At 33.3% G+C, this 14,863-nt stretch overlaps 2 protein-coding genes across 2 annotated transcripts; both read right to left on the bottom strand.

Moving 5' to 3' along the window:
* Positions 1–2,234: 2,234 nt before the first annotated feature.
* On the bottom strand, positions 2,235–5,802 carry LOC100810031 (probable pectinesterase 68). The gene is made up of 5 exons (XM_003538687.5): positions 5,208–5,802; positions 4,879–5,068; positions 3,757–3,963; positions 3,453–3,691; positions 2,235–2,678 (listed from the first exon to the last, which is right to left on the bottom strand). The coding sequence occupies exons 1-5, from the start codon at positions 5,489–5,491 to the stop codon at positions 2,522–2,524; spliced, it is 1,077 nt and encodes a 358-aa protein (XP_003538735.1). The 5' UTR covers positions 5,492–5,802; the 3' UTR covers positions 2,235–2,521.
* Positions 5,803–8,043: 2,241 nt separating this feature from the next.
* On the bottom strand, positions 8,044–12,946 carry LOC100809500 (putative glucuronosyltransferase PGSIP8). Its single transcript, XM_003538686.5, has 5 exons — positions 12,387–12,946; positions 10,010–10,268; positions 9,310–9,511; positions 9,078–9,225; positions 8,044–8,885 (listed from the first exon to the last, which is right to left on the bottom strand). The coding sequence occupies exons 1-5, from the start codon at positions 12,650–12,652 to the stop codon at positions 8,342–8,344; spliced, it is 1,419 nt and encodes a 472-aa protein (XP_003538734.1). The 5' UTR covers positions 12,653–12,946; the 3' UTR covers positions 8,044–8,341.
* Between the last annotated feature and the right edge of the window lie 1,917 nt (positions 12,947–14,863).

The following is a 14,863-nucleotide window of genomic DNA, read 5'->3' as shown; positions in this document are numbered from 1 at the left end:
AAAATATGAAATTCAAGTTTCTAGCTACTGAATGTTATGCCACCTGCTTCTGTAGTAGACCAACTCTATATTGGATGCTCAGGTGCAAATGCATGTTGCATTCTCGTAGAAGATTTTCATATTTACATTTTAAGTCTCAACCTGTGACTTCAATTGCTTGTCTGCTGTTTTTAAATTCGGCGGCACTGAATGTCTCCTAATTTCACATAGTGAGTTCATCATATGCTGGACGTGGCGCCCCTTTATTAGTATTTCAGCAAATATCAATTTGTGCATATGTTGTGTGCTTTCCGAGGGTTTACGATTGCAATAAACACACGGTTTTTTGTGGGTTTGTGAAACTGGTTTTGCGTAATACACGTAACATTCTTCTTGACATTCTTTCCAACACAGTATCCTGTTGGTTGAATTTATGTGAGTTTCGTTGGTTTGGTAACACGGATTTCAGTCTGTAGGGGGAATTAGGTTCACATTTAGTAGGATCTATGTAAATTTCATTCCTCAGAAATATGTTGTCAACATTTCTCAACTTGGTTTTAGAGTGCGCAGATCCTCTATGCTTAATGATGCTGTATTTGGTAAATGAACATTATTGGTTAACTAAGTTTTTAGTCTGTTTTTTAAATTCACTTTTTAGTTCTTAAATTTTTGTGGACGGTTAAGGTTTCTTGATTTTTTTTCATTAATATTGTTAGTCTCTATAATTTTGTTTGAACGGTTATTGTTCCTCAATGTTTTTTTATCAAGATTTTTAGTCTTTGAAATTCCATTAAATATATAAAAACAATGGTTTCAAACTTATGACCAGGGATTAAAATTCAAATTTTTAAGAGTTTAGAGACCTTGATCATCGTATAACAAAAATTTAGGGATTAGAAATCTTAATAAGTAGTTGAGAATAAGAAATTAGCGATTAAAAATCAATTTTTATAAAGGTTTAGAGTACAAAAATATAGTTAAGCCTAAAATTTTATGTATATATTATTTTATTTAAAGCAAAACAACTTCAAATTTATCTCAATTCTTGTATTGAATATAAATTTTATTTTAAGAGTATATATATATTACGGGATGTTATTCTCTTTTTTGTAAGAGTGTATAGTCACATTTTTATTTTATGGCATTTATTTTACGGCTATGGAGTGCAGATTAATGCATATATTATTTTTCCCTGATAAAAAAAGTTACTGAAATGAAATGCTAACTTACAAATTGAATTTAGTTATTATAGATGAAAAATAGGTTCAGGTATATTCGACTTATCCAAAACTTCATCAACCAAGATATTATAAATCAGTTCCCCCCTACTTTTCCTAATTCACCTAAAATATCTGCAGTTTTCCAATCTCTACAGTCGGTGAAATTTTCTACTATAATCAACTGAATTATTTAGGAAATGTTCTCAAATCCGTCTTTTAGACTTACAATTTGGTATTCTAAAATTTCTGTATTGCTTCGTTACCAACATTAGGCACATTTCCTAAAAATATGTATAGGTAAAATTTCGTCCTTGCAAATAAAATGGCAGTCTGATTTGTAAAAATCCTCTCTGCTGCTTCTTTTTTCAAGTGAAGAAGCTATGAAGGATAGGGTACTGGGTTTATGTCATAGATACCTCAGAAAATATTCAGCTCAACACCATTGAAAAATCGCATCAGAATTTAATTTCATATCCATATCATATTTAAATGATTAACTAAATTGTATTTGGCATTCCTCCTTTTTTCACCCTAAAAACCTTTTAGTAATTTAATAGAAAGTATACATATGTTGGTCACATGTCTTTTAATAAAAATTTATATCTAAAATACACTTATATTCTTCCTCTTAATTCCATAAAAGATATCACATCATTTTCAATTTGAAAATATTTTAACATTTTTTATTCTTTTTTTCCCCTCTAATTGAATGTGAATTCAACTTTGTGTTGGACGTGAACCCAATTTGTTAGTACGCATATGTTAACATCTTTTTCTTCTTCTTTTTTTTAGTTCAATTTTTTTTGTGCATGTTGAGTCGTTTGGTTGCTGCGTTTGTGTTTTTAACTTCTTTCTTAGAAATATTTATTTTTTATGACTAGGTGTTTGATATAATATCTCAATCAAAAAACATTTAACAAAGATGTTATGATAATGTCGTCTGCTCACATATTTCAGTTGACGTTAGGTAACAACATTAACAGAAGAGGGTAAAAGTAATGTAAACACAAAAAAAAAGAGGAATATCGAGTGTAATTTGAGAAAAACATGCGAGTATAATTTACTCTATTTAAATTTAAAACAAAAATTGAGTCATTATAATAGTGGATTTATTCCCTACATTTGGAGGTGATAAATGAATATTCAACAAAAAAATCATGGAAAGAAGGTGTTTCGGCCATTTTACAAAGAGGGAAAAATGAATTCCTATATTGACAAAATCAAATGAATGAAGGATGCAACAATGGTTATGGAATTTGAATGTAAATTGTTTTGTCCACTTGTATAAAGGGTGAGTGAGTTAACAAAAACGTTATGACTAATTAAGCATCAGATGGCGCGATCCAGTGTCTCCCATTGACGAAACTCTTCCTGATAAATGGATGAGCAGATTCGAAATTTAAGTCTCGGGCCCATGAGACTCCACGTACAGCCTCTGCTCCTGGTCCCCAGCACTTGTACACTCCGAAGAACACAGTCCTATATGATCCCAAAAACACCATTGTCATTTCATATCTTCACCAAAGTAATCATACAGTGATCAATGTTAAATTTTAGTGAATTTTGATTCGCTACAAATATATGTAAGAAGAATTCTGGTTTTCCTTCACGTTCTTTGTAGAGAGATTTTCCTTCTGTTCAAGATTTGGTTTATTTTTTGGATTAGTAAATTTTGCTTATACTGCATTTAAAATTCTACAACGAATACTCCATTTTAAAAGTTTTTCCTAATAAATTGGAACTAAAGATTCCTCAAATTTTCACGCCGCAATTAATTGACAATGTTGCATCTGTTCCCAAAACGAGAACATTCAACAATGCCCTTCCATGATTGCGTTTTTCGGGGACAATTGTTTATTGGTTGTTTGCTTTGACTTATAATTTCCTAGAGGCTATGATTGCATGCATTACGATGCAACAATTTGTGCCGTTTTCCCGATCCTCATGTACAATAGTACCAGAGCCGAAAGAGATTGAGAACCCTATAGGGAGATTGAGAAATCCTCATGTCCATTAGTCAAACCAGTATTGGGTCTTATGTATATACTTATTTTTTTTGTTTAATTTAAGTCTTGGTCTATTAACAATTTGACATGATATATAACGAGTGCATCTACAAAATCATAGTACAGTGTTTGAGAGGAAAGGAATGAACGGTTTATCTGTTCTGTTCTGTCAAAACGTTGATGGAGTATTTGAAAACATAAATGAGGTGGTGAATATGGAGAAAGTTGGATAGAGGTAATTGCTTACTTGTTCTTATTGTCTGCATGGTCCCAATCATCCCAACCGCCATGTGCAACGATATCATCGAAATATGTGTAAGAGTAAACAATTCTGGAATACTGTCCCATTGCTCGCCCCACATATAACGGACCCGTTCCTGTCACCTTGCATCCTACGAATGCGAACCCTGTCTTCTCCTCTGCCTCCTTCCTATCGTGGGCCGCTATGGAACCAAACCTCGTCGCTATTGAGTGCAGCTCGCAATCCTGCCGTGTAATTATTACTTTATTTATGTAATTATTACTTTATGAATTTTCAATGTAGGAGGTACCTTGTACATTGACCTGCCATTCCCAAAAATAAAGTCGATTGATCCCTCAATGTAGCATTCCTTGAAGTAATGTCTGCCTGCATCGTCGCACAGGGTGTCTTGTGCACCGTAGAAACCGCAGCCGGAGAAGTATGCTTTGTCGCCGGATATTCGAAACGCCACCGCTTGCCTTCCCTGCATCCCCGGCATTGGTGCAGGTGCTGTGTTCTGCATGCATGCATCTCACTATTTTAACATAAACCCATTCATTCATTTATTGCTTTATGCATTGTCAAGCTATACATTCATTCCAAAAGGTTTAATGTACATGAGTGTCGAAAGACAAAATTAAGAAAAACAAGAGAAATTCTTACTATGCCATGAGTTATGTGATGATAAAATATATAGAAATTAAATTATAAAAAAAAGTTGGCTTTACGGTTCATATTGATTAACTAGGCAAAGCTGAAAAGATGAAACACTTTACTCGGATGCATGGACTCCAGTTGTGTGTGTCTTGAACTTTGGGTCAAGGAAGACAATTTGTTTTTGACTTTTTTTAAGGAATACATACAGGCCATAATAGTTCCTTTGGTCCCTCTCCCTTTCGTGCTTCCATGTTACCACCCACTTAAAATACTCATTTTTGTGAGAGTATTAATTTTTTCATTAAATTATAATACTAAAAAATAAATTATATTTTTTAGAATTAATTTCATCTTAAATTATAAATTTTAAAGACTAGTTATTTGTTATTAAGTTATAATAGTTCTATATCATTGGGTGATTAAGTTATTAAACTATTTGTAGGATTAATATGTAATTTTTTTATGTATTTAGAGATTAAATTTAAATTTTTAATTTTTTAAGAATTAATTTATTATTATTTTATACTTTCAGTAATCAAAATACATATTTATCCTAAAATATTTAGGATAATTTATAGTTAAAAAATAAAGCAAATGTTAATCGAGGAATTAAAAAAATAAAATAAAATAATGAAAAACTGTAAAATCGTTATTAATAAAATTTTAAAGTTTTTTTTATAATTTAAACAATTTTTTTTTTAGTCAGTTAACCAGTATTTTTAAGGGAGACATTGTGCAAGACCGAAGAAATAAATATAGTATATAGTATAGGTACCTTGAAGCTGATGTTTCTGGCAGAAAAATAGGTGGCAAAAACTGTAACAGAAGCGGTTCTGTAAGTACGCAATTGCTGTCCGCTGGGACCGGGGTCACTGGCTCGATCATGCCATTCTATCACCGTCACTTCCTTACCCGCGCCCTGAAATGTTATGTACGGCTTCGTCACGGGCACCACTACCTTTTCTCTGCACCAATGCCAAACAAAATACTACGTAACATCACCCATCAAACATAGAAAATATATATGTACTAATCATCTAACATATCTATCAGCTATGATTATAATTAATTAATGAACTTTTTATAGTAGGAGTATATATATACTTGTAGCACCCGGCGTTGATTTGAACAAGGACATTCTTTCTGTTGTTGTCGGGGACGGCATTGACGGCGTCTTGGACGGACCGGTAGTGCCCGCCACCGTTAACATCAACGGTGATTTTGCGGTGGCCGATGGGTCCAATCCAATGGTGGCTACTCTTGGAGGAGTTGTTCATAGAAGAGAATATTTTGAAGCTACGGTCACATGTCACTGTTGCTGCATGGAATATGCAAGTGAAAACCACAAGCGCTACTTGCAGTGACACCAAGAGTGAAGAAGAAGCCATTAGATAGCATCGAACGCGGAGAGAACAAATGTTGAAGAAATAGCGGAGACAGTGTTTATATTTGTATGGGAATTCTTAAAATATTGGAGGAATATGTGCAGCGTGCAACCAAAAAGCCAGAGAAGATAGAGAGAGGCACTTTCTGTATTTTATAGTAAGAGACTATTTGGCTCTATTGTGACTAGTTGTTATAAGGGTAGGTGTTTTTTTTTTTTTTTTTTCAAGAAAAAAAATAATGGTCTTTCCAACGGTCATTTTTACTGGGGTTACTACCTGCTGCTTTTGGAGGCTAAAAATTGTTTATGTATATAGCCTTTTGGAAATTTTTTATTGGTTGGCATTGCGGTAATATGCATACAAAATCTTGAGCTCTAAAACTATTGGGTTGTCTTCCTTTTGGTTTGGTATATCTAAGAAAGATACCACCTAGGTACTAGCATGTCTCTCAACTGCAATAATTGCTGGTGATTAATGTTAATCACGTCTAGTTGGCTCGATCTGCAATCTTCATATTCATAGAAAAGTATAGTACTACTATTATTGTCGATCGTATGCTTGTAAAAGGAAAATAATTCTTTTAAGTGGTTACTGTTTTAATTTAGTTTAGCATTCCCTTTTTAGTATGTGAGCTAGTCATTTTTCATTTTTTGTTGTTGTTATTCCTTTACTCTTTACATGCTCTACTCGATTGCGTTTTCGAAGTCAAAGGTGGGATGCAGTTGCATGTACTGATGATGCTATAAGTATAAATTAAAGCGCATGTGATAATTACAACAACAATTGTAGCTTCCATTTTGTTTGTTCGGTTCATCAATTACGGCCCCTCACGGGCCAATTTTTCTAACTAAGATTACTCAGAATAATGTACATGATATATCTATCAAATGCGAGAACCACAATTGACAATCCACCTCCTAATAAGATGGTGAATGTCACGAATATTTTATTATGCTCGATATAATGGGGTCCATTCATAAGATTCAGTCGTCCTTTTCAACTAGTAATTTTCTTAATAGATAGTCTTATCTTTCCTGTCCATGGATAGCATCTACGTGGTGTTTCAAACGGTCATTTGGGTGGGGGTAATATGTTATGTGATCATGACACATGATGGTCCAGGCATGGATAAAATAATATTTTTTTCATCAACGTTTTTTACCTTTGAAGTCCCAGACAAGTGGGCCCCACCCTCCGTTTGCGAGACCACAAAATTTTTTGAACGTTGGGGCCCGAACCCCGTCTTCTCTCTTTCAGTTTACGCATTAGGAGGAGAAAGGGGGCAATGAGACAATATTTTCCCCAAACTTGTAAAAAGCCATTCATAATGATTATGGCGGGAAAAGAAAAAACAATGGTGATTGGAGTTTCACGGAAAGGGAGCCACCGTGGACGTGGTGCTGTGCAGTCCTGGTTCTTTCTTGTTCTAACTTCTGCAACTGCAAAAACGTTAGCCACACTAGTGCTGTTATCGTTGTTGGGACCTCTGCATAGCATTTGTTAGTTGGAACGTGTGAGTTTCTCTATTGAAAATATAGTGAGATAATTAGAGAGTTTATAAACTTTTGAAAGTTTCATTGGAGTTTCTTTTTCGATAGGGAAGTTTCTCTTTAATTGCTATTTTATTCTATACCTGAAATGTTAATTATTTCTAAAGTTATTAAATCGGAGAGTTTTCAATTCATAAATTTGTAAGAGTTTAATTCATATAAAAATAATAATAAAATATTTATCAACAATGTATTAATTAAATATTTCAACTAACATAATAAAATAAAATAATAAATCATTTGATATTATTAAAGATAAAATATTCTTATTAAGAAAAAACACATTGAATGAAAATATGTTGAACACTAAACAGACGTAAAATATATATATTTTCTATTATGTAATCACAATGAAAATTAAGAGGACAGAAAATTCTTCGAAATAAAAATTTAAATTTGAAATACTTTTTCCTTCATATTTCTTCCCTCTTTTGCAAATAAAGGAAAAGGAAGATCAATTATAAGAATAATCAACCACTTCCACAGTTGGTACAAAAGCAACTGGTATATGTTTTCATTGCACTTGGTGTTATATAGGCATGATAATTAAATTTATCTAATCTCAGTTCAATTTTAATGGGGAAAGTTCAATTGATTGAATTCGAGTACAAACTTTAGTTTTTTCTGATTGGTAAAAGCAAGACGGGTTTGGGATCGTACCACCCACCTCTAATCTCGCCCCATGATCAATTTGGCTCTGTTGTAAGATGATAACAATAACGACTATGCTATCTCTAGCATCCTCCCTTATTTGGCATGTAAACAATTTGATCCCAACCTTCCTGCACGGTGACTTGGTTCACGATATTTACATGCAACTAATTTTAAGACACTTTAATTGACCCTCAAGATACTAATACGGTTTAAATCTTATTAAAATTAAAACAGTATTTTGCTTCAATTTTTTATTTTAATAAAAAATAAAATAAATTTATATTATAATATAATATTAATAATCACGAGTTTAGTTTAAAAATTAATAATATAAATTCAACATAAGCAAAATTAAAATAAATATTTTTTTCATATAACAATCAAACCAAACTAACTATACATGATTCAAGATCAGCCCATTTGTTTAATGAGCTGAATTTTCAACTCAAATTGAGTTACTTTAATTCATCCACCAACTTCAACAAATTAACCAGTCAAGTTTCAAACTAATTGAGTTGATTGGATTCATTGTGAAGCCTTACTGGCATGTTTGGTATTTAATGTATCATGCTCCCTTCTATGTTTGCTGAGCTTGCCAAGAAGGTCCCTCTTTGTCCCAGCCTTGTATTGGTGTGCCCAACTAGACAGCTCAATATAACTTGTTAAACCATGAATTTGGCGAAGACTCTCCCAATCTTGCTGGCAGAAAAGCTTCCCTTTCTAGAGATAACTGAAGACCTTGAACTATCCTCACCATAGAGGCCCACAAAAATGGTGCAGAGCAGAAGGCATAAGCAAAGACAAACAGTGCTCTCACTACCCCATCAGGATACCAAGGAAATGCCATGACCATAAGGACCCCAACAATTCCAAGCCATGGTACCAAAACTGGTAACATTGGTAGCATAAAGATATTGATTGCAATTGAGCAAAGTGCAAAAGTAGCAAGCAAATACAGGATCCAACCCAGAAGAGGGTGAACCGTGTGAGGAATGATAAAGAATGGTGTTACGTAAGCAGCAAGGATGCACCACAAAGCTACTAATTTGAGGCTGTTATGAACAAGGGTGATGCTCTTATCAGAGCGCCTATAACATAGCTTTGAGAAGCTTGGCCTTGCCAAACGCGTCATTGCTATTACTCCCACATATATTGCAGATTGGATAAGTATCACAGCCAATTCAGCACCATACCTGCCCCAACCAATGATGGGTCAATTTCACAATAGCTTTCATAATGCAAGAAAAACTAATTAAAAAAAATGAACATGATGTTACATGGATACACTTCAAGATTTCAGGTATTGACCCCCTTAATGATTTTGTGTTAGAAACTCTTAATAAAATTAGAGAACACCAAAACTGATTAGCACCCTTTGAACTTACCCTAAAGTTTGACGGCGTTGTTCATGCCACTGGAGGCCTAATGGCAGAACAGGCCATGACCACCAATACCATGGCTTCAACCATGGTGCCCCTGGGAATGTGATCACACTATTTGGTCCACAGGGTACGCTCCAGCGAAGTTTAAGATCTGTAGTCAAGAAGGATATCAGTACAAACTTAGATTTCACCATTCAAAAGTTTATTTTAAAATATATTTATTCAAAGAACTTACAGTAGTAAGAAGCATCCATTTGATAACCTAAAGGAAGCCTATATGTTCCATCAACCTTGGTGCCATTTGAAGGTGGATGAAACATTGGCTTATCAAGCAACTCGGGGAAGTAGCTAGCTATAAAACCCTGGTCTGCACCATCTGGATTTTCTCTCCCATTCTGTAATTCACGAACCATGTCCTTGAACACGACCATTGATGGCTGCCAGTATAAAATATTAGAACCCATGTGACACGGGTCAATTATGATGGTGAAAGAACTAATTTTTATGTATTATCAATATAATTTTTTTCACATTATCTATCTATCAATTAAAAACATAGTAATTATCAACAAACTTATCATCATGATGAAGATTGGACAAATTTTTACACTTTTAAGTGCACAGAAGATTTTTTTGGTGTGCATAAGAAATCAGAGTAAAAATGCTTTTACCCGTGCAAAATTTGAAGTTGGTTATTAATTTTCCTTCTTAAGAAACGAAAGTTTAAAATAAAACAAATGGGTATATATAATTTTTTTCTGTACAATGGTGGTACTAAAAATCAAATCTTAGTCCTCGTACATCTATCTCAACTTCCTATCACTAAGGCAATCCTAGTGGTTAATGGATATACATAATGAAGTGTGTATGGATTATGGAATCGGTTACATTGTATTCAGAACATTATACACTAGTATATAGGTAAATATTGTTACCTGCAAGACGAAGAGGCCGGTATGGAAGACGCAGGGATTGATAAAGACCGCACAGAATTGTCCACATTGAAATAACTCATCTGTGTTTTGAAGGAAGAGATTGTCAGCATCCAGCATGACAACCCTGTCATAGTCCACTAAGCTCCACGCATAGAGTTTGTTCAAAGATAATTTAAATCTCTTGTCAAAATTATCTTGACGCTTGTAAGGGTTGTCCATGTTTTCCACCCTTACCACTTTTGCACCATCTTCCTCTTCACTGATAAAACCAAACAGTGGTTATTAATTTCCCCGACTCAATAATGGCAAGGGTACCGACCAAACAACAAAGTGTGTGGCCTACTCTCATAAAATTGGCTGGCTGATTGGATGTATCAAAGTGTGCTTCCGTAATTAAACTGGGGCATCACAGAACTGCTATAGTTTTGAAAATTAAAAATGGAAAAACTATGGGCAGTTCAGGAAATTCGTGAAAGTAACATGTAATTCCGCCATTGAGGGAGTAAGAATTGCTTTGACTAGTTGGTGATAGTGAAAGTAACTTCACTATTAGGCAAAGGGATATTCAAGCCTTCTCCAAGTCCAATTTTTTACCAGTAAAAAGTAAAAACGAAGAACAATTTATGCTAGTATTCTTAATATAAAAACATTATGCATTTTTTATATCTTCTAGATATTAAATGAATTTTTATTTTTATTTAAGATTTCTATAAAACATTAAGAAGATGAACGAGAGAACATTACAAGATGACGATGCAACATTACTCAAAAATAAATAAATTAGTTGCAAATTCTCATCATTCGTTTTTAATTATCAAATAGAAATATTGACACTTTTATGTTTTCAAAAATATATGAAATGTATTATTCATCGGTTATTCATTTATTTAAATTTTAGAAAATTATTAAAAACGAAATTTGAAAGAGATACTAGATCAACAATCTCGTGGTCGGCTGGAGAAGAAAATTAAAGCAGTAAAATCAATTTCTTCCCGCTGTAAATACTAAAAAGAAAACAATATAATAACTAATGTTCGAAAAAATTAGATTAAAAATTGACATATGTCAACACCTAGACAGTTTTATATAAATCACAGACAATAGACAACTATGTTGTTGATTGATGATTGTTGATTGACCAGAGGAGAAGAAAGTCAATAAAAAAAATGTTAGAAGCTGAAGGAGAAAAAAGTCTAAGTTGAAGTCATGGTCTTTTGATGTAAAATAAATAAATCCGATGGAGAAATAAACATTTAGGGGGGAATATCGCTCATAATGGTACTATTGATGACAAATTTAAAAATCAACACCACTCAATAGTAACAAATGAATTAGAAATTAGTTAAAAAATTATGAAATGAAGGTTCACCGTCCTAAACCCCACCACACCAGCCTCCCCTGTCCCCTGATGTAATGAAACTGGAGTGATCAGGTGGTCATACAATAATACTAGTTGTAACTGTTTGGTTGGTGCCACCAAAAACGGCTACAAACACTACACAAACAATTCGTTGAAACCGTCCTTCCTTTGTAACTTTTGTACTTAACGCGCTAACATAAATTAATTAATCTCTAATTTCTACACATTATTCTATAAAAAAAATACTAACAACATACTACTCTTATAAATATATTTTTAATCATTCACTCAAATTTATTAAAAATAATAACTTCTGCTTACTATTTAATTGCCCTCTCTTCTAATTTAAAAACTAATTAATAATAGAAAATGTTTTACAAAGAATATATTATTAACGTTCTTCAAAATTTTATCTGTCAATCAATTATAAAATCATTGTCATATAAAAAAATTCAAACTGTGAACCAATAAAAAAAACATTGTCAGTAGAATTTTTTAATTTTAAAAAACATTATCATACATGATCACTTATAGAGAGATAACATACAATATATATACAGAGTGTTTTCTCAATTAAATAACCCTCATTTAAGTTAATAAATTTGGAAATATTCATACTAGTATTTAAGAAAGGAATTAATTGGATTTCAACTAGACCGGACAGTGCAGGGAATGGGATTTTAATTCAACCTTCACTGGGTCAATGGACATTAATCTACTAATTAATTACATTAGCTTATAATAAATTAATAATAATAATAATAATATAATTCAATTATTCCAAGGCATATTCCCAAAAACCCCAAATACGGCGAGCTGTGATGTGACTACATTACTGAAGGAAGGCTCTGGCTTCATCGGAAACAGCTAGATTATGTAATTCTAAGGAAACGCTATTGTAATCTACGCCGTAAACCAAGGAATAAATCGAAAAATATAAAATATAAATATTAAGAAAAAGGAAAAAGAAAAAGAAAGTGTGTTGTGTTGGGGAAGGAAAGTAAGAAAGAGACTCACAAAGCTTGAATCCACCGGAGAGGGACGTCGACGGAAGCAATGACGACGAGATCGGCTTCGACGTTAAGTTTGGAGAGAGATTTTAGAAGGACGCGAACGGCAACGTAGAATTCGTAGTCCCTGGGCGTCCCAACGTACATCATCGTCGCGTACGCGTTCCTCCTGTACGACGTCGCTTTGGTCCCTACTACTAGGCCCAATAACAACAAGAGCAACGTCGTTGACCATCTCAGAGAAGCTGCCGCTGCTGCTGCATTGCGACCCATTTCGCCCAAACCAAAGAATGAATGCAACTTGGAAAAGGTGGAGGAGTAGGAAGCGAAGGGGTTTTATGAGAGAGAGAGAGAGAGAGAGAGAGAGAGAGGACTTTTTCATCAACAATCAATGAGGACAAAGCTGAGAGAGGCAGAAGTACCAGCTTTTAAATGGTAGTAGCTAGCTAGGCCGGACACGGTAGATCACACTCGGAACCAACGAATCAACTCAAGAAAATAAAGTTTTAACATGCGACCGAACTTACATTTCTAAGATAACAATAAATTTTAATTTTGGCATCATTATGTAATATTCTTTTTTCTTGTAATCCTCAAGGGGATAAACACAGGTTTAGATATGTACAAAAAGTGTGCTGGCTATTAGTACTTGTTAAATTAGCAGATATTTGTGTTATCTCTCGGTAAAAAAAATGTCTTTGAATTATAAATCTTGTAATCCTCAAAAGTATTTTTTCATCTAATCTGTGCTGACAATTTTGATTTTATAAATCTTGCGTTTTATTGGTACACAGGTCAAGACATCTTTACGAATTACTTCCGGACAATTTATAATATCAATGATGAAATTTTTTCAATTAGAATTAATTCGATGATCCGATCAATTATTTTTTAATTTTAGATTAATACATCTTAGACTTTGGTTATTAAAAACTTTATTTTCTTCATTTGTTTTAATATTTTTATAGTCCTGTATAGTTTTATTAAGTGTCATAAAAATAAAACAGTTATTTGTCGTTCACGTATAAGAGTATGAATAGTGAAATGGAACCAAATTCCATTTTTTTTTTCAATTAAAATGTGTTAGTGAGGGGGAAATCTAACAATTCAAAACGAGAATCCTGCGTTTTAAACCACACATCACACGCACACACAAAGATAGAAACAAAGGTGTTTTCAATTTCAGCTCTATCCATAGTAATTTTTATTTTTATATTGTGATTATAATTTATGGGTCATAATATTGAGTGTTTTAAAAATAACGATAGAAAATTATTGAAAATTCATTAAAAGTTACAGTAAAAGTACATAACAACACTTGCTTAGAATTTTTCTTTTAATAAATTTTGTAGTCATTGCCTTGCAATTTTGATTAACATTCTTCGTAATTATTTTAGAAAAATATCCTTCATGAGTCATGATACTGACGAAGAACTCGGAAAATTGGACCATGCAAAGTGTCTTTTGTTGAGTTGGAAAGAATGCATCCATGGACCCTGTGGAGTTGAATTCACGACAAGGTCGAGCAACAAATAATTTATACCTGGAACACATGCTCTTTTGCCCCATTTCTTTTCTGTCTCAGGACTGCTATTATTTACTATAAACGGCATAATAGTTAAATTGCATAAATTTATGGCATTTTTTCTTTCCATAAAATTTAGATAAGTTGGATATGCTTACCAATGTCAAGATAAGTTTGAAGATTCAAATAATACTCATAAAAGTACTTATAAATTATTCATTGGCCAACCCGATCTTTGAGGTATAAGCTTGATCCTATTTCCGCTGCCTCTGTGACCAAACCGTTCTGATATACTACATTATTGGGCTTGAGTATCTGTAAAAATCAGGCCGTGTGAATCATATACCAGCGAGAACCTTTCAGCATAAATCGTTGAATATCGTCCAAGAAAATTAATGTGCAAATAAACATATATGACTGAATGAGTAATCAAAGCTTTGAGTTTTACTTTTTAACCTGGACAAGTTGTGAATAAAATCTCTTGTATCGACAAAAACAGCTATTCCTATGCCTCCACACACACCAGAACCAGATAATCGATGCCCAGCTACATGGATATAAATCAAAATGCATAACATTAACACTGTTTACATTTAACCAAGAATACCACTGTTTTTTTCTTCCAAATATCACCAACTACATCACATGAAAACAGAATGTGTGAAACAGTTTCTTCCTTTGACTGGTGACAAGTTGAGATCCAGACCCCAAATTATAGAATAACGAATAAATAACAAAATGCATGAATTAGTTTTACTAATATATAGAACCGCATCATAGAACACATATGAGCTAGTACTGCAACCTCTGCTAATTAATAAGAAAGCGACTATAGTGTGAGAGTTAAAGGAGTATTGAAGGTGTCCTGGTTGAGTTGTTCTTCTTGCTGTGTTGTTGAAGCAGTGGTGGTGGAAGTAAGTGTTTGCAACATCAAACGGAAAGCTCGCTCCAACCTTGTA

This window comes from Glycine max, chromosome 11 (assembly GCF_000004515.6).
Source record: "Glycine max cultivar Williams 82 chromosome 11, Glycine_max_v4.0, whole genome shotgun sequence".
NCBI classification, from domain to species: Eukaryota; Viridiplantae; Streptophyta; class Magnoliopsida; order Fabales; family Fabaceae; genus Glycine; species Glycine max.
This window is presented reverse-complemented; position numbering and strand designations above follow the sequence as displayed.